The sequence below is a fragment of the Micrasema longulum genome, unplaced genomic scaffold (assembly GCF_059751315.1).
Source record: "Micrasema longulum isolate JH-2025_06_02 unplaced genomic scaffold, ASM5975131v1 h1tg001340l, whole genome shotgun sequence".
Lineage (NCBI taxonomy): Eukaryota > Metazoa > Arthropoda > Insecta > Trichoptera > Brachycentridae > Micrasema > Micrasema longulum.
Window position 1 is genome coordinate 51674 of NW_028278526.1, and position 27447 is coordinate 79120.

General features: G+C 30.5%; 1 protein-coding gene across 1 annotated transcript in view; it reads right to left on the bottom strand.

Moving 5' to 3' along the window:
- The window catches only part of Dop2R (dopamine D2-like receptor), a gene marked incomplete at its 5' end in the record, with an annotated part of 123468 nt that overhangs the window by 37743 nt on the left and 58278 nt on the right, over positions 1-27447 (bottom strand). Inside the window, one exon of the mRNA XM_088235168.1 lies at positions 16763-16968. Coding sequence (XP_088091294.1) covers positions 16763-16968 — 206 coding nt within the window. The remainder of the gene's footprint in view (positions 1-16762; positions 16969-27447) is intronic.

Genomic DNA, 27447 nt, shown 5'->3' on the forward strand with positions numbered 1-27447 from the left:
GACAGAATAGTGAATGTTGCAGAGTTTGTACAGTGGCCACTTAAACCAACCCTTGACATATCATAAGCCCTTTGAATGCCTAGACTTCTGTATTACCTGATCTGAAAAGTTCATTATCTCTGTTGTGATAGATTTAATAATCTATAAAACGACCAAAATATGTAAATCCTTTAACCGAGAACCCTTTAGATACCCTTTCAGCGCTCTTATTTTCTTTGCCTCCTCTTTCACAATAGAAACTGCTCGATTGTGGAATAATCGACCCACTAAAGTTAGATATGCCCCGTTTTATTTACATTTAAATAAAGATCGAAATGTCACTATTTAAATGTTTGAATTGTTTCTTTCTCCTTCTTCTCCCCTTTTCAACTCTTTTCCTTTTCTCTCTTCATAGTGAAGTTTAAATTTTTAGTCAAATTTTGTTTAAAATGTGAATATAAAATTATTAAATTCTGCATAATTACCTATAATATGTTCATGTTAGGTTTGGGTTGGTAGAAAGAAATTGTCTAAAAGCAATTTGCCCGCGCTTATACGTACATATGTATACGTATATAAAGTGTTAAATAAATAAGTCTTGACGTAATAGAAGCAATAAAAATTAATACATATTGCTGCAGCAAACTGCAGTCATGGCTACAATGTTTGGCCGGAAGCTAGATATGCCCGCAGGCTGAATTTAAAATAGGTAACATCGGACCGGTTCTAGCCCGCAGGTCGAAGCTTTAAGACCCCTGTTCTAAATTAAACGGAATGAAATCTCGCTTAATTTTCCTCTGTTCTCACCATTTTGCTCCAAAACTTTTCCGTGTTGTCCATTTTTTATGAAAATAATTAGAGGGTCTTTTGTTTGTTTGTTTTCAACTATACAGACCTGAAAACTGCCGTCAGATTTTATTTAATGCCGGGACTTCCTCACCCTTTTGTAAGGAGACCGGGATCGGAAGGAGGCATTTTTATGCTAAATTTACCCCATAGCGCGAGTACTCAAATATTTTGATACAGAAACCCCTTAAATTCGGGTTAAATAGAAGGAAACTCGCAAATTGTTATATGAATAATTAATTTATTTAATTAGAATTATTTTCATCCCTAAGGTTGGATCTAAGAAAACATACATTATTAACAATATTTTGTGTATGAGGCATGATAAAACCGAGACGGCATTTCTTGTTTAATTTATCCCCAAAGTAATACGTAATAAATGTTTTTTAGTACTTTTTCCAGACTGCAGGGATAAATTTTTATTTAAATTATCAACATTGTTGCCAAATGTTACTTTCTGAGTATATTTTATTGCCATTAATCTCTAAAATATTGACCTATTTTAAATAAGAGTTTAATTTAAATATAAATTTTAGAAAAATAGCATAAAATATTTAATGTAATTTTTCTCAAATTAAATTGGTAATTAACGCAACTAATTGATGATTTAAAAAAAAACTATTTAATTGTTATTTTCTGATACAATACTGACTACAGAAGATTTAATTAACAGTTAAATTAACTAAGAGGATATTAATATAAAACAATCCCTTTGGAAATTTGTTTCTGTCTTCCGAATTTCGGTTAGTTAAGAAAAGAAATAGCGACCGAAATATTTATTAAGTTTTTTCTCACAATAATTGCCCCATAATGTCACATTTTTGTTTAATACCAATTTATCATATGATAAAGCTAGAGATTTACCTAAAAATAATTAGGCTTAGAGTTTCGTAAGTCAAGTGTTATTTTTTTTATAAATATGATTTATTGCATTAATTAAACACGACTTTTTGCTGTATAAAATAAATACGAAGTCTAGAGTCTAAGACGAGTAGTCTAGTTGAGGCAAAAGTCTTTAAAACGTTAAAAATAGTCTCTTGTTTTTACAAACGAACAAACCATTACGCCGTTTCTCCGCAGGGCTAGGCAGAGAGGATAGAACGCCATATCACCATCTTCTCATGTACGCACGCCGATTATTCCTACTCTTGACATGTCCATCTATAAGTATTTTAAAATTAACCATATATTTTTTTCTTTTTTGCACAACAGTCCTGGCCTGTTACAGTGGTGAATTACATTATAGAACACCCAGGCTTGAGAAAAATCACTTTGAATTTTTTTTGTGTTCTCACCGGGAATCGAACCCGGAACCTTGCGTGTGTGAGTCAAGCGTCTTGACCACTACACCACGGAGGCCGCCATAGGAGGCGTATTTGATGGACTAGATGTCTTTCTCGGTCTTTCTTGCTCCATGTCTTTCTAGGTCTTTCTTGTTTTCTGCATCCATCAACATTCGCATCATATATCATTTTAGGTGTTCTTTCGCTGTACATTCGCTTTACATGTTTTTAAACCAACGCAGTACCCCTTTATTGATTCTGTCAATAATGCATGTCTCAGCCTTACACAGTTCACGGATCTGGACATTTGTGCACCTATCATACATCGCTTTACCACACATTTGCCTGAGAGATCGCATTTCAACAGCATTAAACACACTTTCATCTGTATTTTTCCAATTCCATACTTTGCTCCCATAACGAAAAGTGGATTTATATTTCAAAACTTATAATATATTATAGAAAATCAAACGAGATGTATATATCTTCGATCTCTTATTTCTATAATAAATTACACTTAACTTGCTTATTTTTGTTACTGAAAGGATTCAATAAATGTTATTTAAGACAGGTGTAATAAATAAAAAAAACATTATACAGATACATGGTTTGGTCATGTGGAACGAATAGATGACAAAAAAATATTAAACACGTGTACAAAGGTTTTGTTTAATAAGAATAAAAAAAAACTTTTTTCTGGTCATGTCAAAAGCAGACACAATCAAAAGGTATAACAAGATATACCTAAAGTACATACATAAATGTGGAAAAAAACTAAAAATAAAGACAGAATATTGCATGTGGCGTTCCTCTCTGCCAACTCCTACGGTGAAAAAGCGTGATAGCAGCTTTAGAAGATTTATCTATCACAAATTCGATAAAATACCGTCATAGTCTCAAACCAACCCAGTGATGTTTTTAATGAAAAAAATTAATACAAAAATTGTGAAAGACAAGAAAAGTGAGAAATGCCATACACTTTTTTGAGAAAAATTTCGATTGTCAAAGAAAAATAGTTAAGTGTCACTTTTTGAAATGGCAGCGTTCAAATAAGTGTTCAAGTTATTGTCATACAGCCATCAACGCATTTATTCGTAAAACTTGTAAAGTAAAATATCACATACTACGAATACCAATAAAAATATATGTAATGGATTTCGAACAATTTATTGTATATTCAAAATCAATACGGATATTGGAGAGAAATGTTTTCATACATATATTTAAAAAATAACTTTTTTTAAAAATACGTCGCCAGGAAAACGCAACATGTTTGGCCTTGACAGTTGTGACGTCAAGATCCGTAAAAATGTTCTTAACAAATTTGTATGGTCGGAACAAATAAACATGAATCGTGACTTATTAGTGACGTGGTCAATGGAACGACCGTTTTTGCGGGAATCCGAAATTCAAAATTTAAAAATGCTTTTCGTGCTACTAATATTTATATGGTATATTTTTCATAGAATTAAATATGTTCCATAAGGAACGTAGAATCATATTTGAATACATCGGACTGTGTCCAATAATTCCCCCACTATGCCTCACTTTCGCGGCGCGCATTCGTGATGCCGCCGCGTAATGTTGCACGATGGGAAAAAATATAATTATAACACAACTGTAAGGTAAAAAAAGGCAATCTGTTAATGTCTCTAAAATTTTATTGTGCACGCGAAAATATTGATTGGCACAACCGAGTAGATAAGTAAAGGGTCATTTAATAAGAGTAATTGAATTAATGAACTTTAAACTTAAAATGTAAAACAAATTTTATTTTACATAAAACGGATATTTTTATATCATATTAAACAATATTTGATGTTTTAAAGATAACGACGGTCAAATGTTCACGATAGAGTTGTTTAATCCGAGATCAAATTTTTATTAGTTCTCTCATTAGATGAGCAAAGTAGGGTAGAAAAAATTACTACCTTGGCAAAACTAACGAAATGTTTATTTTGTTTCTTCGATAATTTGACAGATGGAAAAAAATTCCATTTTTAAGTTATGCATTTGTTACAAACACATTCATTTGCTAATTACACATGAAATGTTATTGCATCCTGTTTTCTTAAGATCCTAGTAGTATTTCTACACTTTAAAAGGACACAACACGGCAAAGTTGAATTTAAATCAGGAGTTGCGTACCGAGCGACGTCTACAAAGAAACTAATGGGTCAAAACGTAAACCTACTCATTTATAAGTAGTTTAGTCTCCTTCTGTTTGATGTGCGAATGTAGTTTCTGGACTATTCTGAATTCTATGATATTTCTCTATTGTCATTCATTTATCAATACGAGTGTTTTAAAAAACCGCATTCTTTAGAGCACAAAAAGCTTTAATAAAAAATATCTTTAGAGTCCCAATCAGAACTAGCTCCTTCGGTTTATTTGAAAATCTTAATGTTAAATCTATAAAACAACTTTATGTTAAAGTTTTGTTACTATACGCACGTAAACATTATTCTCTACCGTCTGTTACAAATACAGGAGTTACTAGATACTCCACCCTGATGCTGCAAAAAAATTAAAAATTAAATACAATCTTCGATCAAAGAGGATTGGCCTACTACTCGGTAAAAGTGTACAATCTACTTCCATTATCCATAAGAACCATTAGTAAGTTCTCATAATAAAAAAAATATATTAAAAAATGGATAGTGGAGGTGGGTTGCACACGGATCGATAAGTGGAATAAGTAAAATGTGTGTACTGTTTGTGAAATTTGTTATATTGGTTTTTGTAAATTGGTTATGTTTTTTATGATTATTTAAGTTTTTTATTGTTTATTATGTTAATAATAATAAGGTCAATTGGATTTATTACGTTTTTAGTTGTTGTTATTATTATGTTAACTTTGATAAAAAGCTTTATATAAGCTATTTTACAAAATGTAAAACATGCTTTATATGGCATGTTTTACATTTTGTAAAATGTTTCCCTCGGTTACATTATTATGTATAAAAAAAGAATACAAACTATGTTAAAGTATAAATAAATAAATAAAATGAAATAAATATAAAAAATAGATTTTTTGAGTTCTATCGATATCAGTATATATTAGATGTGCGATATGTCAAAATAATCGATTATAAAAAAAAAACGAATTTGAGTAACACTAACGTACACAGACCCAACTTTTCCATATTATTACGTTAACTATACATAAATAACACTAACGCGTAAATCGGCTAGCTGACAGACTAGCCGCAGATTTCGTGTTTCTGTGACAGTTGGTCAAGCCATGGGAGCTTTCGCCATAATACGGGTATATATTATGGCTAACGTACTCGTTCCACAATAATTGCGCAATTTCGGTTAAATTAATGGGACTACCGACCATCGGGTCGCTTCCGTTGCCGCACAATTTACACGGCGTACATTTGTCTAGCTTATTTTTTAATTATACAGTTTTGTGTTTGAAATAGAACCAGAACACTGGACGAATGTTTTCGACTCGACGACTACGCTTAAGTTAAAACCCTGAAAAAAGAAATCGGGTAGAGAAACCGGCGGTGGTTGGCATGTTTGCCAACCATGTTGGAGGTCTTGGGCTCTATTCCCTGGAGGGTCAACATGAAATACTTGTTTACAAGGTGGTTTTACACTGTGATATTTGCGGCCGAACACAGACTTGGGTATCGCGTTGGGAGCTCCTCAGATGCGCGGACGCCTAGGTGGGTAAAATATGGTGGGACAGGCAACTGTTCCTGTAGGATGCTCATTCAGTTGGGACTTTGCTTTCTTCCGAGCGGAACGCACAAGTTCTTTTGTTTTGTCTTCCCCTTACGGGGTTGGTATTTAGATCAGCTACCTCTGACCACCCAGGGAGTCCTTCTTTATTCAAAGCCGTTCTCTTATTGTAAATATCCGTGTTGTAACTTATGTTTGTTGTGTAAGTTATGATTGTTGTGTTACTATAGTTTTAAGAAATTGTTTTTGGATACGTTGATTTTTGCAAATTGTTTGTGTAAATAGATATTTTGTAAATAAAAAAACAGAGGCATTGAGGGGGTCCTGAGGGGTAGGGACGACGTTTTGGTCTCTGTTCATACAAACCCCTCCCCCTTCCTTAATCTGCATAGAGTTTGTATTCCTTAGGAATATTTATAATAACTTTCCTCTATGCGCAGCTGACGGAGAGTTCCCCAGGACTCTATAACAGCTGCGGGTGGATGGTAGGCTTAAGGATCTCCCCTCAATGTGATATGTCACTACCCTTGGCTGGCACATAAAACCTATGACCTATGAAATTAATATTCAAAACTCAACAAAATTTTGATCGCGCCAAACTAAAAACAAATAAAAATTACTTAATCTTCCTGTAAAACATGATCGAGATACACTGCATGAATTAATTAACTATCGAATGCAGTGTCCTATCCACCATTATTTTCCAATTAAAGTTTGATGATGAAAATGATATTTTTCTTTCCAGTTCAGTTCAATGCCAAATACGGCGTTCATTGGCTAAAAGATTAAAGTACATACTTGCTATTTAAAATAAATAATAAAAGTGTTCATTTAGTAATTTGAGAGAAAGTTTATGCAAAGTTTATGTTTATGCAGCTGCTAAACTGCCGATATGTACAGAAAAATAGATACATTTTATCCGCAGAAACCATATTCAGTAAGCGAATTGCCCTATTTATGGGTAAAAAGGGTGATTCGCATTCTGACTTGCATTTGTACGGCTTTCGGGAGACTTACAAGATATCCAATTCTAAGACACACAAGATACACCGTCTATAGCTGCCCAAATTTGGATCCCATGTTCAAGCTTAAACAAACTCGTCATTGAGGCCACAGCCCCGGCTGGAGAAAAACAGATTCATTCTAAATTCACGGAAGCATTTCTTTAGCAAAAGGATTGTTGGTGGTTGGAACAAGCCACCTCAAAAGCTGATCTAAATGTGTTGTCTGCACTAAACCGGTCAATGACAGGTCATAAGCCCTGTAAATGCCTTGACTTTCATTATTCCTTCTTAAAAATGTTTTCTCTCTCTGTTGCAACAAATGAGATCTAAATAATTGCCTTGAGAGGAAATCCAGCCAGTCTGCGAATATTTGGACATAGTCAAAACATTGTTAAACCTTTTTTTTTAAGAAAATCTTTCTGTGGTTAATGTATTTATTATTTTTTATTTATTGTCGATTGACTTTTTTTACCTGTAGTTACGGTATTATTGACTAAACTTACTTTAAATAATAAGTATTTTATACTGAAATCACATTCATTAGAATGTCGCTTTTGACATAGTGCATTAGTCTTGGGTAAGCGTTTATACAAAAAGTTCATTCCAGCTAACTATGAACTCTACATTAATCTTTTCCTCCAGAGAAACGTTTCTGGTTGACCAAAAAATTACATTAATAACGTCATAATGTTCCTGGTTCATTTACTAGTATTTAAGCCTGACAGTCTGGAAGTTTTGATGAATAGGTATTTGAAGATTGTTTTCTGTCATTCTCTAACTACTACTATGGTACTATGCAAAAATAAAACTGGTAGTCGGATGTTTCACTATCCCGTTTTCGCACCCCAAAACTGAATCAATTTCTATATCAGTATCTGTGCTGACATTTTTTTTTGTTTTCAAATGTGTTTATCCCATTATTTGAAAACCGTACGTCTGAAGACGACAGATAAAACTCGGCTCCTTTTTGGGTATTTGAATAATCTTAGCTCGTATAAGAAACAATATAAATAAATCCTTATATTTATGAAGTGTTATCGGTTGGTTTGAGTGCCCATTTTATAGAACGGGTAAAAACCTTAGAACAACTGATTCGTGAGTCCGCAACACTAGCCATTAGACCACATTCCGATATTAAATATACATTATTATATGTATGTGCGCGTGTATAATTTTGAACAGCACAGTTTGTGCCCTCGCTATTTATATTTATTTTCTATAATACCCTCAACATAGTAAACAGTAGGTTTTTTTTTTGTCCAAAAATTTCCATCAATATTTTATTTCAATTATAAAAAGCTGTTCAAAAATGTTTTGAGTATGTCCAAATGTTTGCAGACAGGTTGAAATTTCTTCTTGGGATATTATTTAGATCTAAATTTGCTGCAAAAACAGAGAACATTTCCTCAACTCTTCCATCTGTTGACTTTTGCGAAGCAAAGCAGCTGAAATATTTATCATTAGGGTGGAAATTCCATATGCTCTTTTCAAAAATGTTTTCCATCTCTGTTGCAACAAATTAAGATATAAATAACTGTTAACAAATATAATTTATTTTAATAAATATAAAATATTATATGGAAAAAAATAAATAAACATGGTAGACATTGTGATAGCAAAGTTAAAGACATAGCAAAAAATATTTTAAAAAAACATTGTAAAAAACCTAGTAAAAACAACGTACAAAAGACAGAAATGTTTATTTATTTATTATAATTTATGAAGCGCCATTTTTATGAAAATCACCTCAAAAGCGCTGTACAATAAGCATCTCAACACGCCTTGCAGCTACAGAGCGCAAGGACGTTTAGAAATCTAGCCCCCAGCCCCCATTCACACTGCACAAAAAATAAGCAAGATGTGTTTTTAATTTATAAATAATACTTTACAAATAGAATCTAGATAACATGTCCTGCAGCTATAGAAGCGCATGGGCGGTTAAAAATTTAGACCCCATTTTCAGTTGAAGTTAATTTCGGTATAATATGAAAACTAACATCACAAAAAGTCTCGCAGCTACAAATCGCACCAACGAGTGGAATTTCAGCAACGAATGATTTTTAAAAGTGTACAACCAAAAAAAACACATTAATAATACATAATATGTTACATGACTCAATAGAATTCCGCTAATAATAAATAAATACGGGAATAATAATTCTATTCCGTTTGACAGCACCTAAAAATCCCCACTATATTTTTGTCCCGTCCCCTATTGACCCTCATCAGAGAGAGAAATAGGAAATTCTATGAATACTACGTGGGGGATTCTACCATTTCGGTTCAAGTTATGCCTGACATTTTTATTAAATCACATTAGGGTTGAATTCAATATACCATTCATTCAGATCGATCTTCACATAAAGGCTAGTCGTGATTTTTTCGATAAGGTAGGATACTTAACCCTGAAGTGCACACTAACTAAAAATAACTAAAAAATTAGTTAGATCTTCCTAACAAAATGGCATTTACTATGTGTTTTACTGTCTTTTTTCAAAAGTGATATAATTGGTGGGGTGACGATTATAATTTTGCTTGAGTGTTATTAAACTGAATCGTTGATCTGTGTTAAATTTTGCAGGCCGAGAAAAATATGCGTTTGTGCAATGATGTCAAGAACGGTATACGGCCAAACAAACTACAACAGACAAAAATCCCACCTTTAGGAAGTCAGAAAAAAGGGTCAGGGACAGACATCCAGACACTATCTCTAAGTCCTGGCTTCTGGGTAGTGTTTCCTTTTTTCAGTAAACACGGGACTTTCACTAAAGTTATTCGAAAAATGTAAAGGTGAAAGTGGCGCGCGGCAGTCAGAAAATGTAAAGGTGTTCAAATGCGGGCAGATGATCAAAAGACGAGCAGATACGGGCAGATAAAATTATGAACATGCGGTAGTTGACAGAACAAAATTGTCAAGAAGAAAAAACGAGATTGTTAATGTTGGTTGCTATGGATATGAAAAATTGTTCTCATAGCAACCATAGCTACCCATGGCCATAGAGACGAGGAGACTAAACAAACATTGAAAGTTGAGAGATCACAGGATGGGAAGGATAGGTTGACCTTCCTGGATCCTCTGGCGGTCCATCTAGCCACAAACCACTCAATCCCACCAATCACTAGCGCAACAAATAAAAACTAGATGAATTGGTTAAAATAGTTTTCAGTATTGAAATTAAATTTTAGAACTCTTATATTTTGATCTAACATTTAAATCAGATTCTGCGGGAGCACAAAAATACCATGTAAAAATAGGTAGGATCTGAGATGAATTGTAATGTATTTATTTAGACATTTGTAAAAAAAGCGAACAAATCACACTATTATAATGATAAAAATACGTATATAGTTTTATTTCTTTTTTATTTATAATTTTTTACCAACGATCGGGTTTCGTCGTGACCGACATCGTTAGACTGGTGTCGGATGTTGGTCGCGGCAAAACCCGGTCACTGGTAAAAAGTTATAAATAAAAGTGGTAAAAAACTATATATGTATTTTTATTATTATAATTAAAATGCAGTCCCACCAAGAAATGTCAGTAAAAAAACCTTAAAATTCACATTGTAATCAATATGTATAATGCAAACATAATTTCATTTTGTTTACGAATTTTTTTTATGTTTTCCGCTCTTCATTTTATTGGATTATTTGAGCAACTTTGTGTGAGTCATTTCTCTGTTTCTGAAGTTCACACAAGGGTTGTGTAAACCAATGTTTGTTGACAAATTAAAATAGGGATGGAAAATACCTGAAATAAGGGAATATCTAAGTCTAGGCATTTACAGGGCTAATGACCAGTCATTGGCTGGTTTATGTGGCCACTTTGCAGTCTCAAAATTATTTTTTATTTTCAAAAAATACGTATTTTTTTAGTAGGATTATGATTTATATTTTTTTTAATTTGAAAATTTATTTATAAACCCTGACGGATTTTTACCCTTACATTTTTTATTCATAGTCTGTTGTTCAAAATAATATTTTTTACATCTTTTGAAAAGTTTGTCTGAGTCTTTTGTTTAGTTTTGTCTGGTAGTTTATTTTATAATTTCAGTCCCTGATTCATTAGTCTTGATTGTCCTTGTCTTGTTTTAGAAAGTTGTAAATGGTATTTGTCCGATATTCTCGTATTATGTTCATGTTGACTACAATTTTTAACAAAGTTATTAACAACTCGTTAAAAATGGCTCTCAAAATTAAATACTTGGGTAAATCATCAGAATGCAAATATTTTTTAATGAAAAAAATAAGATTTATTCCTATAAGATTTTGCAATATTTATTGAGTTTGTAAATAACCTAATATGATGGAGTTCACTGGCATTGGAAATATGATTTCCATTCACATTATGAATATATTAATTTTAAAATATAAATTTTACTCCCGTACTTTACTCTTTTGTGCAACCAGAACCAGTCACGCTATTAAGGGTTAAATGGATAAAGGCCGACACTCAAAACGAAAAGAAATACTCAATTTCACCTCCATCCCCATAACCACGACAAAAAAATCTTACCACTTTTATCAAATTATTGGTATGTAATCCTTCCTCCCTTATTCGAAAGAAATATTTGCCGGTATTCAAGTGTCCAATTTGCCCATTTACATAAAAATGTTTGAAAAAGGATTGTGCATAAAATATTACATATTATATTCAATTTATTTTTCAATTAACCTTTTCAATAATTTGTTATATGGAAGAAAGTGGTTTTGGCCCAAGAAGACTGAGAAAATAAACGAGTATGGTTACTTATAATACAATAAATTCGAGTTTTTTAGGACAATCAAGTCACCAAAAGTTGAATAGGGTTTTGAAAACGGTTTTAGTTAAAATAGGTATTTGGGAACATTATTTTGAAATTATCAGCAACAAATGTCATTGTAAAATATGTAAGTACTTAGTATTAATTATTTTTTTAACGGTTTCTGATTATGAATTGTGAAAAAAAATATTTATGTTTGCATTTATTTTGGTAACACTATTTTGAATATTCTAAATCTATCTAATATTAAATAGTTTTTAACTGAGATAAAGCTGCAAACAATTATTAATTAAAAACGGTATTTTATTGATATTTAAAGCATAAACTTTGTGGTCAAACTGATTAAATTTTACTAAATAGTTATATTACCAGAATTTAGTGTATGTCCACTTACCAACTTTTGTTTGTCTACCGATTCGAAATATACTTGTCTCTCTGTCTGGACACCAATTAAACTAACATGCAAATCAGCACAGTTGTGGCACTAAAATATAAAACGTCATGTTTCAAAACCAGTATTCAAGAAAAGACGGTCAGTTGTTATTTACAACTATTTAGTAGCACTTAGTAAAAACGATCTTCTTTTAAAATAGGTAATGTTAAACATATTATGGTAAATATTTTCTTAATAAAATAAGAGGCTTGATTTCTTATAATTCATGGGCTTTGTAGCTGCAAGACGTGCTGTAGTCTAGCTATTATTAGTTATTGAAAACCTAGACCATTAATACCCCATGCACTTTGTAGCTGTAGTCGTGTTGGGATATTTATTGTTCATCGCCCTTGCAGATTTTTCTATTTTTTCATTGGCTTTATTCAAATAAACAAACAATCATACCGTTTCCCCGTTGGGATAGGCAGTGAGAATAACATGCTACACCACTATGTATATTTGAAGATCTGGTTTGCTCAACATTCACATATCTTCTCATGCACGCACGAAGTTTATTCCGATTTTGTGATGTTTTTCTTGGTTTTCTCGTTTTCTGCATTCATCAACATTCGCATTGTAAATCCTTTCCGACCTATTTTTATGTACATTTGCTTTTCAAAGCCAATGGATATAAAAAATGAATGTCCAAACCACCCCAGTACTCATTACTTGATTTTGACGATAATGCTTGAATTTTTTTAACTGCCTTGCGTCTGAAACGGTATAATACGGTTTTTTTTTTTTTATTAAATTTCGATGGTTTTTCCCCTGAAAATATTTCAGATTACAGGCGATATTAGTTTTTAAATCCAACTCTACGAAAAATTCAAGCATTAACTTTGCTAGTAGCCAATTCAAGATCTCCCAAAGTGTTTTTATAGCATCATTAGCTTTGGATTCATTAAATTGAAGATCTAAATAATTACATTGTATTTTTAAAAAAGCGTTCCGAGCATAAAAACTTCATGTTATCATTAACATCCCATAGCACAATATTAAAAGCTTTAAACAGCTTTCAGGTGTAAACATAAAAATTAAGGTCGATCACATTTTCTTCTCAGATTGTTTGATAACGAAACAAAGATAATAAAAAACCTCTTTAACAAGTACGAAATAAATGTTTTTTTTGTAGCGAGGTAGAATAAACTTTTTTATTGTATTTGTATGTAACAACTTTAAAAAATAAAACACTTTTTTGTAAAGAATCATAACGATCTTGAATAGAAAATCGTTACGGAGGTTAAAAACGAAAGGTATAAAAATATGGGTAATTATCCTAATCTTAGAAAATAATTAAGTAAGAAAAATAAAATAGCAGTAGGATCTGTTTAAGAAATATTATTTTGCAAAGATCTTGTAAAACTGCTTTAAAAAGGGAAGAAGCGGTTTTTAAAAAAAATCATGTGATAATTCGGAGGCAAATATTGTTGTAATTTTTAATGTAAAATTTAAAAAGGGTTTTCTTTGGGTGGTGACAATACATATATAAATATGTATATTTTTTTCTAATAAACCGATACATAGATTGGAAGAAATACCGATGTTATACCAAGCACAAGCAGAAAAATGATTCAGCAATGCATATTTTGATTTTATTTATTTTTTTATAGAAAATACTGAATTTCACTTTCTAGGGGAGTTATGATGTTGCAACAGAGCGAGCAAAATCTCACCATAATTTTTAATTTTTCAATTTTTTTTTTTTATTTATTTATCGAAATCTACATTTACATATACAAACATACGAAGATAATATAAAAGATACTCAATACTAGACAAAAAATTGATTGAAAACTTATAATTAACAAAATACATAATGTGTCATAAATAAAGTTGTATTTTACAAGAATAGAATTCGGAAAACCATAAATGAAATGTTTGTACATATTTACCTTTGTAAATTTAAAATAAAAAATAAAATAAAAATATTTCATAAATACTCATCACTACTCACCCACGACGATAATGCCTGCATATATTATCAATCAATAGACTATTTTCTTATTTATAACTTTTAAAAAAGCCGTTTGGGTTATACTCGTATAAGATACATTAAATGGTCTAGTCATGTTATGTCCCCGTCTGGTTAGTGTAGTTATCACGTTCTTTTTCAGTTTAATTATAAATTTGTCACCAATGTAATTTTTTTTTGACAAAATAGATTAAAATAGCTATTTATCTCCCATACATACAACATATGTTTAAAATATACAAAGCATTAACTTTTTTAAATAATCGACTTCACCAGATTTTTTACAACTGCCGCATTTGATTTCAGATGGATAAATTCAACCTTTCGAGTTAAATTTTAATTCAGAGTCAGCAGATTATTATTTTGATTTATTTATTTATTTTAAATTAATATATTTTACAGACTAAATTAATAAAAAGTTGCTTTGATTGCCTAACTAGAGTAAATAACCCCGTTCTAAGACAGTAAAAAAAAATGCCAGTCAACTTATGTTTCAAATTCGAGTATAAAAAAAAAAAAACTTTCATAATTGGTATGTTTTATTCTATAAAATAAATTTTGGCAACTGATATTTATTTCCCACACAGATAAAAAAAACACATTTTTAATTTTTACGTATGTTCAAACTAAAATAGCAATAATTTGTAAACGTCAAGAAATAAAAAACATAGAATTTCTCAAATTATTCTCTTTTATCAAAAATATATTGTACAAATGCCAGTTTTAATTCAAATTTTAGAGGGTTTTGGAAAAAAACTTTTTTGACCAACTCTATTTTCCCAGAACCAGTCGCTGTATTTTGGATTTTTAGGCAGAAAATAATATTTTTACGGCCATTGGAATTGTGACCCAAATCATAAATGTTCTAACGTAACATATTTTTACTAAAATTATCGGATATTAAGATCAAACGTGACTTTAATAAGAAAATATTATATTGTCTGTATTCCAAGACCTTTTTTTATCAAGATACAAACATAAAATACAAACAACGCTTTAAGTATGTCAAATTGTTTAGACAGGCTGAAATATTTGGCCATACTCAAAAAATTCTTGATTTAACTGGTATAAGAAGAAGTATAAAAATTGTAAAATTGTTTTAAGGCGTTGCCTAGTAGGTGAATTTGTTCAGCCGGATAAATCTCACTCACATGATAAAGGTTTTAGCCCTTCTACTTCACAAAAGTCAACAGATGGAAGAGTTGAGGAAATGTGGATGTTAAGATGTAGCAGAATGGTGAATGTTACACAGTGTCTAAAGTGGTCCTTTAAACCATTCAATGACAGGTCATAAGCCCTGTGAATGTCTTGACTTTCATATTCCCTCCTCAAAGATGTTTGACTTTTCCCTCTCTGTTGCAACAAATTTAGATAAAATAAAAATATCAGATTTTGTTTACAACTCAATTTTTCTTTAACCACATTATTTATTATTACATGTTTCATGTAGTTATTGTAATTTTTATAATTTGAATATTTTTTTTTTGTTCAGTATAATTTAAAAAGCTCTGTTCTTGTAAAAATCAACTTCAAAGGCTCTGTAATGGGATCATTACTGTTGCTTTATTTATTGTAATGTGTATTTTTTAACCAACAATGTTTTCAATGTGTCCAAATGCTTTCAGACAGTCTGGATTTTCTCTCTAGGGAACATACGCAAAAATTCAATATTTCCATCTCAAAAATACTTTTCTTTCATTTTTTTTATTTTTAAATAATGATTCATGATTTGTTTCACTTTGTATCATTTAGCTATGCTGAATTTCAAACGTTTATGGATCTCTGGTAGTAAATTATCAATATCTCATGCTGTAGAAGGTAAAACATAGACAGAATAGTGAATGTTACATAGTGTGTAAAGTGGCCACTAAAATCAGTCAATGACAAACTACTTTTGTTTATCTTTTATTGTGTCATAAAAAGACACGTTTGTTTATTGTTTAGTATGTGTTTTAAAATTGTCAAATATACTGTTATTTTGCTTAACAAATAAAACTCAATACAATATACAAAATACGAATTTTTATAAAATAATTGTTTGAATTTGATTTTCATTAAAAACAAACTAAACAAAAGACACAGACCGCCTTTACTAAAATACTATAATTGATAAAAAAAATTAAATTTTAAAAGAAAACCGTATATTTTTAAATGAATGGAATAATTCGTAAGATTATTTTTCAAAAACATAAATTGCTTTTCTGACTGGATTGTATTTATAATTTTGCAGAATTTCTGCCATATCTATTTTTTTTTTGTCTTTTTTTATATTAAAAATAATAATGTTGTTTAAATTTTTAAATTTAAAAAAAAAAACAATGTTTTGTTGAATTAACGGAATAAATATTTTTTAAAAACATAAATTGATTTTCTGTCTGGATTAAATTTGTGATTTTGCAGAATTTCTGTCTTAATATTTTCTTCTTCTTATTTATTAACAATCTAAATCAGTTTTTTATTTATTTAACGTTATTTTTCAGGATCGGTATTTTATAAAAATTAGTTATTATTTTAATTAGCTACATTTTTTTCCTTTAAATTATAAAAGATTAACACGAGGACAGCCTTTAAAATCGTGAATATGAAAATTTATTTGAAAAAAAAACAAATGAATTCGTTTATAAGTAATGTAAAAATAGTTTATTATATTTAAAACTGTTGATATTTGTCAATAGTCCGGCTTCTCTTGAATAAGTTTTCTGTGGTTTCCTTTTCAATAATCGAATGCGGAGAAGTTCTTTAAGAAGGCTCTCAAAGGTTTTATTACAAAGAATTGAAGAGTTCTTTACCTTTCTCCTCCTTCGTCATCTTCCTCATTGCTGCCGGACGCCGTATTGGTGGGACGCTCATCTTCTGGTTTGCTGGCTCCCGCTAGAGCCGTCTCAGCGAGTCGCCTTGTCTGAGCGACGTTTTCTATGACGGACCCTGCCCCGGCTTCGCCCGGTAAGGGTTGCCGCCGCGCAGCGCGTTGCTTGCGCGCCCGGTTACGAAGAGCCTGTAAAATCAAACGAATAAAAATATTTAAATAATACGACAACTGTATAATAATTTAAATTTATATTTGTGTTTTTTAAATTTAATCATCATTTTACCGTTTGTACCAAGATATATTATCGCAATCTTCCATTAAGCATTGGGGATATTTGAGAATGTCGTTTTTTACTTTTGACTTACAATAACGCGTTTGAACTGGTTTGTGTTCCCGTGATGTCACAGATTCGCAGATCTTTAAGAATTCAAAAAGAGGCAAAGGTTCAATTTCCACACTACCTTACTTTTTTCAAAATTGAGTTATTTACAAATTTTTAAAAATGACCCCCAGAACGGAAATATATAATTCATCTCTACGTATATGTATCTACCAACCACTCCCCATAATGAACACAAATATTGTTTTTTCTTTTACGTAATTGGGAACGTTAAAGTAAACCTTTGAATTAAATTTATGTGAAAATTTTATTTATTTGTTCAATAATGTAATTGTATTTTCTTTTCTAAATAAATAAAAAAATATATAACCATGCAAAATGTTTGCCTTGAATATATTGTACGTCTATTAAGATTAAATAAAAATTACCTCGTGAATAAGGTACTCCTTATGGTCAAAAGTCAGCGCATTTGTCTACAATGAATAGTCTCAGGTTCAATTTTATGAACATTGGACGTAAAACATTTATAAAACAGGTGATTTTTACCTAAATGATGGTCTAAGGCCTAGGGCCTTTAGCAACTGACCAATAATCATCTCATTTTCAACTGACCAACAAACTCTTTTCAAATATTTTTTTGCTGCATCTTATTTCCTTTTCAAACAGGTTTTCCATATCCGTTGGAATAAATTAAAAATATTGATTTGTTTTTTAAATACATTTAGTATTTAATATTTATATTTATATCAGGAGATAGAATTTGAAAACTCACCCTTATTAGTACCCTTAGTTTGACCCTGTCCATTTCAATTAAATAATAAATATTTTCATGGAATATAATCCTTCCTCACAGTACTCCGCCAACATATGGTTTTAAAAATTTGTCCCACTATTTTTCATTGAAATATTACGTATTGTATCTCATCTAACTTATTTTTTAAATGTACCTACACTTAAGAGAATATTGAGTTTTCTATAAATTATTCTTACGCTGTATAATGTTAACCAGTCAAAAGATAATAGATAATAGATGTTCAAATATAGGCAGAATGGTGAATGTTACACAGTGTGTAAAGTGGCCACTTAAACCAGCTATTGACAGGTCATAAGCCCTGTAGATGCCTGGACTTCTATATTACGTTCTCTTAAATGTTCTTCATCTTTGTTGTAATATGTTAATAATCTTATTTGCCACAATTATGAATATGCAAAAAAAGTAATTATTTAATAAAAATATTTAAACATAAAAAAAATTAAAAAAACATTTTAAACACTAAGTTTTTCAGGCAAAGCGAAATCTTCAAACGCTCGTATATTTTGCATTGTTTTTCACACTCAAAAGCCGTACAAATGAAAGTCAGAATTCACCCATTATTAGGGCAATTCGCTCGCTGAATATGGTTTCTGCGGATAATATGCATGTATGTTGCTGTACGTATCAACATTAAAGTAGCTATCTGCTTTCTATTTAAATTTATTTCAACAGAGAGGGAAAAAGTTTTTGAGAAGGGAATATGGAAGTCTAGGCATTTACAAGGCTTATCCAGCCAGCCTGCAAGCATTTGGACATAATCAAACATTATCTGCTTTCTATTCATTAAATTCTAACTTATTTTTACAGTCTTCATTACGTAAAGCCCAAACAGCCCCTAAAGTAATGCACCCTACAATTCGTCAAATAAATAAACTACCGTATTTTTTAACTTACTTCGGCGTTCTACACAGGGAGCAATAAAAAAGTATCTTAATAAAATTGTGTATTACTTGTATTCAAAACATAATTTTTGTTGTGTATTTGAGTTAATATTAGTTTAGATATAACCACTTAAATGTTCAATTGAAAATATTATATTTGACTACAATTCATATCAAAGAGCTAAATAATTTCAATAATAATAAAACTGTTATTTAAAAAAAACTTTAAGTCTAATATTCTGTTTATATGAAATTTAATTTTTTGATTTTCTTTTTTGAAATATACTTACTGTAATAAAAAAAAATGGTTAATTAATCACTACATACTCGTATATGTGCATGTAATATAAAATAAAACTTACCGGTCATTTAGGTTCAATTTATTTTTATGCACCTTAAAATTTACTGCATGTTTTCCAAATAAAAGTTAAAAAACAAAATTCACTAAAGATTTGCGTGCTTATCTTAAAATATCTGTAAATACTAAAAATATCAATTATTATAATTGGATGTGAGACAAACTATCAAATAAACTAAGAATTGTTGAACATTTGCCAAATAATACCATTTTAATTTCATAATTGATAATAGCCATTGAAGTTATGCTGCAGATTTGCTGCAGTAGTTTTAAATTAGCAGGCTTAAGTCCTATGCGACACAAATGCAGTTTGGTTTAATGCGATAACACCAAAGATTTTGTTCGTATTCGAAATGTTTTAGTTCTAGAAACGAAATTTATTTAAAATGCACAATTACTGGTCCGAACATATCCTTATGCTCAGGTGCAGATATTTACCGATACGTTGATATAAACATTATGCATATGTTAGGATCTTTGTCATGAACTGATTTTCTCGTTTACGCAAATTGCGTTGCAATTTATTCTACAGTTCGCTGACATTTCAAGTTTAAACTGCGGGACGCGAATCTAACTTGGGATTACACACAATAGTTAGCCGCAGAAGAGATTTGGAAACATTTTGAGGATATTATTCACCAGGGGCGAATCGTCCAAATAAGCGATTATGCACAGCTAAGCATTATATTTGACTTTCTATAATAATGTTTTGTAGTATATTTGTTTATGGGAAAATAAATATATTTTTTTATGAATCAGCCACACCGTTTTTATGCTCTTACAAAAAAATCTATAAAGTGCGTCCAGCACCCAGGCCGTTCTCAGAAAACGATGAAACTAACCAATTATCTCAGCTTACTTCTCCATTACACTTTATTATAAATATTATACATAAATAAAAAAAAATACACTTTATTATAAATCTTTAACCAAGTCGCGTTTTTGTCAGTACTAATAGATGCTTGCAGATTACAAATATTATTTAAAGATTTTCTATTTAGAAACTAGTATTCCGATCTTTATTTCTGAAGGTCTATTTTACTTTAACAGGATACCGTTGACATATTATGTATCACATAGGACATGTGGCGTTCGAAGTGGCCATTTTTCAAATTATTTATTTTAGAAGCAATCGGCCAGTGCGCAGTGTTTTTAAACACAATTGAAATATCTGCTGAATGTCAGTGTGGTATTTTTAAAGAAATTTTAGTACAAGTATTGCATTAAAATAGTGTAGAATAATGCTACGTATTTTGCAAAGTTAAGAATAATGAAGAACTTCAGTCCTACGGGAAATTGGATACAAAAAATGTTTTCTTGCGCGGAGTAAAAATTAGAGCTTTAAATTGTATTTCAACGTTTCTTGAAAATGTACGGAAAAAATAATAATAAAAATTTTAATAAAAACGCACTACTTTGAATGACGTCACTGGTTCATGTAAATCAACCTATGATCTGAGAGCTATGGAGGATTTCCGGTCTGCTTGTCGCTTCTGGACCAATGGGAAAAACTGAATGAGAATAAGCGGAAATGAACCTCTGACGTTACACGCGGAGTTATTTCAGAAACACAAAACTTTTAAAAATCGTAGCGCTGATAATACGATATATAAAAATTGAAAAAAAATAAATTTAATAGTCTTTTAACAAATAATAAAATTTTAAAAAACCACTGAACTTCCTCATTGTAGCACGACTACAGAAAAAAATATCCAATTATGAAAACATTATTTATATTATTAGACGAGTATGTAGGTACAGATGAATGATCATTTTTTAATTATTTATTTATATTATTTATTTTCCCAGCAGTATTTTGACACTTACAAATGACACAAAGCACCTTAATTGAATTTAAATCGGAAGTTGCGTACAAAGCGACGTCTACAAAGTAACTAATAGCCTAAACGTAAAACTACTCAATGATGAGTAGTTTAGTCGGCTTCAGTTTCATGCGCGTACGCGTTTTCTGAATTACTATCTTTCGATGGTTTTGAGTATGTCCAAATTTTTGTATACAGGCGGGATTTCCTCCATAGGGAGTTATTAAGATAGGGTCATTTTTGATTTACAGGGCTTATGACCTGTTATTGGCTGGTTTAAGTAGCCATTTATACACACTGTGTAACATTCACAAATAAACTCAAAACATTGTTGATCAAATAAACTAGAATAACTAAAAAAACTAAAATATAAAAATTAAAAAGTTGTTTTCAGACATTACCCAGTAGGTGAAATGGTTCAGCCGGATGAATCTCGCTCACATGATATAGATATCAGCTCTTACTTCACAAAAATCAACAAATAGAAGAGTGAAGGTAGTGTTGATGTTTAAACATAGGCAGTATGGTGAATGTTACACAGTGTGTAAAGTGGTCACTTTACAGAGTTTTTTGTGTTTCTCAATTGGTCTGGGTGTTGTGGTGTATTTTTTATTACCTCCTTCACAACCTCTAAATAGATGCTTAGTGGATTATTCCTTTTAAAAAATTATAAAAAAATAAAAAATAAAAACCAGCATTGGCTTGTCATTGGACAAGTCATAAGCCCTTGAAATGCCTTGACTTCCATGTTTCCTTCTTAAAAATAGTTTCCCTTTCAAATTTTGATAAAAATATATTTCGGATTCCTCACAGAAAATCCTGAAAGCTTAATTTGGATACCATATTTATTTAGGCGGCTCCTGTGATGTAATATCTTGAGAAGCTTGTCGATATCTTCGGGTTTGGGTCACGTTAAGATCACAATCATCGACATAATAATATATGGACATGCCCTATAAAGTGAAATATTTTTTAAAGTAGTGACACGAAAACGAACACACAGCTCGTCATTTTGTTTTTTTATACCAGGACTGCATTAAACGATCATGAATATGCTACCAAAAGTTAAAGGGTATTCATTTTTGATACACATTAAAGTAAACAATCAAAATTTGCTTTTGGTTGTTAACTACAATATAATTTCCCTGAATTCCATTTAATTACGACCCGTTTATTAATTTTTACTGGATTTTGGGGAATACAAAAATAATACAAAATGTCATTTATTATGTTTTAAAAACGTATTTCTATTAGTGAATCCCTGTAACTAAGAATTGCGTTTCATTTGCGCCCCTAAGTGTAGTTTGACGTTCACAAAAAAACTATTTTATATTTCATAATGGATTGTTTTAAGCTTTGTTAATCACTCATGAACAAATATTTACCAATAAAAAGTTACACAATCTCGTAAACGTCACGCCTAGCTGGAGGTTGAAGAATGACTAAATACGCGTTGGGCATGACTGAACGTTTAGGTATGAATTAAATGTCATAAATTTTTAGGGCTCAAGGCATGTCTTTGGGTATTAATATGTCAATAATGACAAGAATTAAAATTATACATTTTTTTCAACTTGGGTCCTCTGTGCGGTAATTCAACACTGTTATTGGTTTTCTAGAGCGGCAAAAACATGTTTCTGATTTATAAAACAGATATATATATAAATATATCTGAAAATTTAAAAAGTGTGGTGATCAAGTAATTAGTAAACTGCTTCTACGTTAACTGATTTTTTTTGTGTGTGCTGAAATGTGTAAATGCCTAAAATCGAGGATATTTTATGCTTAGTTGGTTTTCATTTTTATTCCAGCCACAGCTGATGTAAATCACGTACTTTTTTACGAAGTTTTTTCCAGACTTGATGTAATATTTCCACCTAGAAAGTGGTGGAAACATTTCTAAATTTTGAAATTGCGTCTGGCCGTTTATTTAAAGTACTTTTTCTGTGCGTTTTTGTACATTTTATAAAGAATTAATGTACAAGAATATCAAATATAAATATTCATTCTAAAAACTCATTAAATTGAGTTTATTTTTGAAATGTGGATAACTCAAGATCACAATTAATTGCAATCTTCTCTGTAAAATAATGTTTGACCATTGTGTCTCTGACCAAATTGTTTCAAACACTCAATAGAGTTTTTTCGTGCAGTGTGTGTACTTATTAAAAACAAAAATAAACTTACGATTAGGAAATTTTCACAAATAAGAAATAACTTTAGTAGAATTATATGTATGTAGAGCGGATTTTTTGATCCTATTAATGTTTGCAATACAAGTTTTCATTTTTAATTTTTTTATTCAAATCTGAGTACATACAAAACGTCTGACAGATGGCATCGTGTCGTTTTGACGTCACAAGTTATGACCGCCGACTGCGTTTCTTATAAACATTGCGTACAAATTGAGTGAACAAAACGTCACAGGTGCCGTTTGTTTCATTAGGAGCTAATCGTCTCGTCGGGTAGTTCTAAATATGCAAATTATAGAAACATTATTTGTTTCTCAATTTTATAATTTTGTGATTTTTACAGCTATTACATAAAAAATACGTTGAAATATATAAACAATACTAGAGCCAATCAAGAAAATCTACTGTTAATATTATGATACATAAAACATAAGAAAAGAGTTTACAAAATTGTATGTGTGCTACGTTTGTATTTATGAGTGTGTAAATGAAGGTGTAAATGTGGGTGTGAGTGTGTGAGGGTGAGCGTGTGGGTGGGAGAGTGTGCCTGCGGGTGTGAACGTGTGCGTGTGTGTTGGTGCTTAAGTTAAACAAATGTAATTTGAAGCGCTTATTTTTATTGAAAATGGTAAAGGAGTGAACTTGGTAAGAGGTTTAACTATAAAGTAAAAAAAAGTAGTTAATGCCTACTTTCAAAACTACTCTTAAGAAAGATAAAATATTTTGATTGTATTTTAAAAATATAAATTAATTTTTAAAACCTCATTCTGCATAAAGCGTTTTAATTTAAAATTTCCACTATCCAACAATGTACAAAAAAATATAAAGACCTTTATTATAGTATTATTTCGCTAATCTTTAAATAAAAATAGTAAAAAAAATGTATAGACCTTATTGAAGAGGTTTTTTTTTCTTAATTTTCTAGAAAATATTTTTTTTTTATCTTTTCTTTTCTTGTAAACTATTTTTTAAGGTTTCAAGAGATTCATTTGCTCTCAGTGCCTCTAAATATTTTATTACAAATATCAGTTGGTTACTAAAATTGCATTTATCAATATGCGTTAAACATGCAATCAATGATAAATTGCCATTGTTACTCTATGTATGAAGATTTATGATAAATCGTAATTTACTTTTTCTTTCAATAAAACAGTAACGAATGTGTGGATAATCAATTATTGATAGGATTACAAATGATGAAATCAGATGAAAATGCAAATCTAAAACATGTATAATTGATAAGATTAAGAAACAGTATCTGAGACGGTTTGGTCATGAGAACGAATGGATGACAAAAGAATAGTTAAACAGATATGAACGGTACCATGCACGAGGATGACCAAAGAAGACGTAGCATGATCAGATAAATAAAATTCTTAAGTCTGGTCATATCAAAAGCAAAAACAACCAAAGGGCATGGATGACAAGATGTATGAACGTGGAAGAAGCTAGAACATTTTTTTTTGCCCCCGTTAAAATGCAACCGTACAACACACCAAAAGATGAAGTTATTATTTTTCGAACCACTAATATATTAACAAACTACAACAGGGATGGAGAATACCTTAAATTAGGGAATATGGAAGTCAAGGCATTTACACTAATATATATTTTTCCATAGCTCAATTTTTTAGTTATACCACGATAAAAGCATTTATTTTTCACTGCGTGATAACAATTGTAAATTTTCTGCAAAAGGTAAAACTTTATTCTGAAGAAATCTTGCATGTCATCCCTTTCTTGAAAACGAATTCATATTAAAATAGGATATTATTCATCCATGATTTAACATTATTTTACATATCTTTACTTCATTTCTTGACCGTGTTATTATAAAAAATATTTTAGGGGTAGATTAAAATATTTAGAAATATAAAAATGCCTTCCAAAGTTGAAATATGACCCACAACATGACATTCATATATTCAAACAAGAAAACTAAACGCTAAAGTTTTTATTTTTTATTATCCGTTCTAAGTTATTAATATTTTAAAAATAAATTGTTAACAAAATATCATTTTAATTTTTTATCACGGATAAATAAAAAGGACTGAATGTTTTTCAGTATAAATATATACAATTTGTAAGTTTATATTTTTGGAACCATCAATGGTAATGGAAGACATTAGTAATATATTCTTTAGTGAGATTTGTTTTAGTTTATGTATAATATTCTAATAAAACTTTTTATAAAAAAACAAATTGATACATAACAACGGGGATGGAGAGCATTGAAAGGAAGATAATGTGGAAGTCTAGGCATTTACAGGGTTTATCACCATTGGCTGGTTAAGATGGCCACCTTAGACGCTTAGTAATATTCACAACATAGGAAAAATTATGAATGTTACACAGTGTGTAAAGTGACCTATTAAACCAGTCAATAATAGGACATAAGCCCAGTAAATGCCGACTTCTATATTTCCTTCTCTAAAATATTCTCTATCCCTCTTGTAATGTGTTAACCTTAATGACTTTCTAAAGGGGTGAAATCCAGTCTTGTGTCTACAAACATTCGGACAAACTTTAAATATTGCAACAAAACAAAATGCTCAAAAAATATTTATTTTGAAATATATAATAAAGTTTATATCATAGTCTAAAAATAACATTGAAGAAAATCGGCAAAACATATATTTGTCAATTAATTTATCGGCATTAAACCTCTGCTACCTGATGAAAAAATTTGCCTAGTGTAAAATAACTCGTCCGTCTCTTTTATAAAAATGCATTAATTTAATGTAACTGATCACTGATAGTACATATAAGAACGTTTTTTTAGTAGTTTCGGCCATTTTTAAGTATTTTTTTTTTATAAATAGAAAAAAAGAAGTATTTGCGTTCTAATGATTTACCCTAATTTTTAATTTTGAGGCCATTTTCAACGAGTTGTAAATAACTCACTATTAGAAAATGGAATCAAGTTGGGGTAGAGTGGGATTCGAACCACGGTCCTTTGGTCCGTGAGTCCAATACAATAGGCACAGGACCACAACCCGAAATAATAATAAGTTCCAAAAAATAATTACAGAGGATCAGTAAGTTTTGCGTTGAGTTGTTTCCGGTTTGGTTTTACAAAATTTCTACTGCTTTACAAACATAAATATTATAATTATGATTACACGTGAGTTCATCATTATCATCATTCCCTTCCCACACCTAATTGTGCATTGAGCACTGCATTAGTACACCAATTGAAGCGTATCTTGATATTTTTGTAACATGAAGGTAAAATGATCAGTCTAACGGTTTAGGTGCCAGTCCAGGGACTATGAAATATTTTAATAGAAAAACACATTTTCAAATAAATATTTCATGTCAACCAATTGAATTTGAATTGAAATTGAATCCGAGACCTCTTGCATGGTAGAAACATGCGCTGACCACTACACTACGAGGCCCGCTAAAATTAAATTTTTGATTTCATTCTAAACAAATAATTTACCGATTAAAATGTTAATTCTATGTTTATTTTTTTCTTTTTTTTACAAATATTTTTTATACATCATCATCTTCTTTATTTCCTACCCGCACCTTATCTTTATTTCCTAACCACGAAGGTAAGATGACCAGTCTTATGCTTTCGGTACCAGTCCAGAAACCATGAAATATTTTGGATTGAAAATATTATTTTAAATAAATATTTCTTATCAAAGCATAAGACTGGTCATCTTACCTTCGTGGTTAGGAAATAAAGATAAGGTGCGGGTAGGAAATAAAGAATACATTTAACAAAATATTTTTACTTTTGAAATTCACATTCTACTGTTTATGATAATATTTTAAACGTCTTTTGTAAAGGTTGTCTGAGTCTTTTGCTTAGTTTTGTCTGGTAGTTTATTGTATAATTTCAGTCCATGATTTATTAGTCTCGACTGCCCTTGTCTCGTTTTAGAAGGTTGTAAATGATATTTTTCTGATATTCTCGTATTATGTCGATGTTAAGTACAATTTTTTTCAAGTTTAAGTTCTTTGTCTACAATTACATTAGTGGCTAATTTATGAATACATTTTAAGGATTTTAGTTTAAAGCGTTCAGTTACATTAAATAGATTAGTTTGTTTTTAAAATTCTTTGGTTGCTGTTAGAGGGTAGGTCGTATACTAACTTTAATATTTTATGTTGCTGTCTTTGTTGTCTGTTTATGTCGTTTTGATTTATGCTCAGTACATTAGAATTTTTTCCGTTTCTGGAAAAAAGTTTTTGATTTTTAAAAAAGACTCGATAATGACTCAATTTTGCTAAGTAAATTGTTGA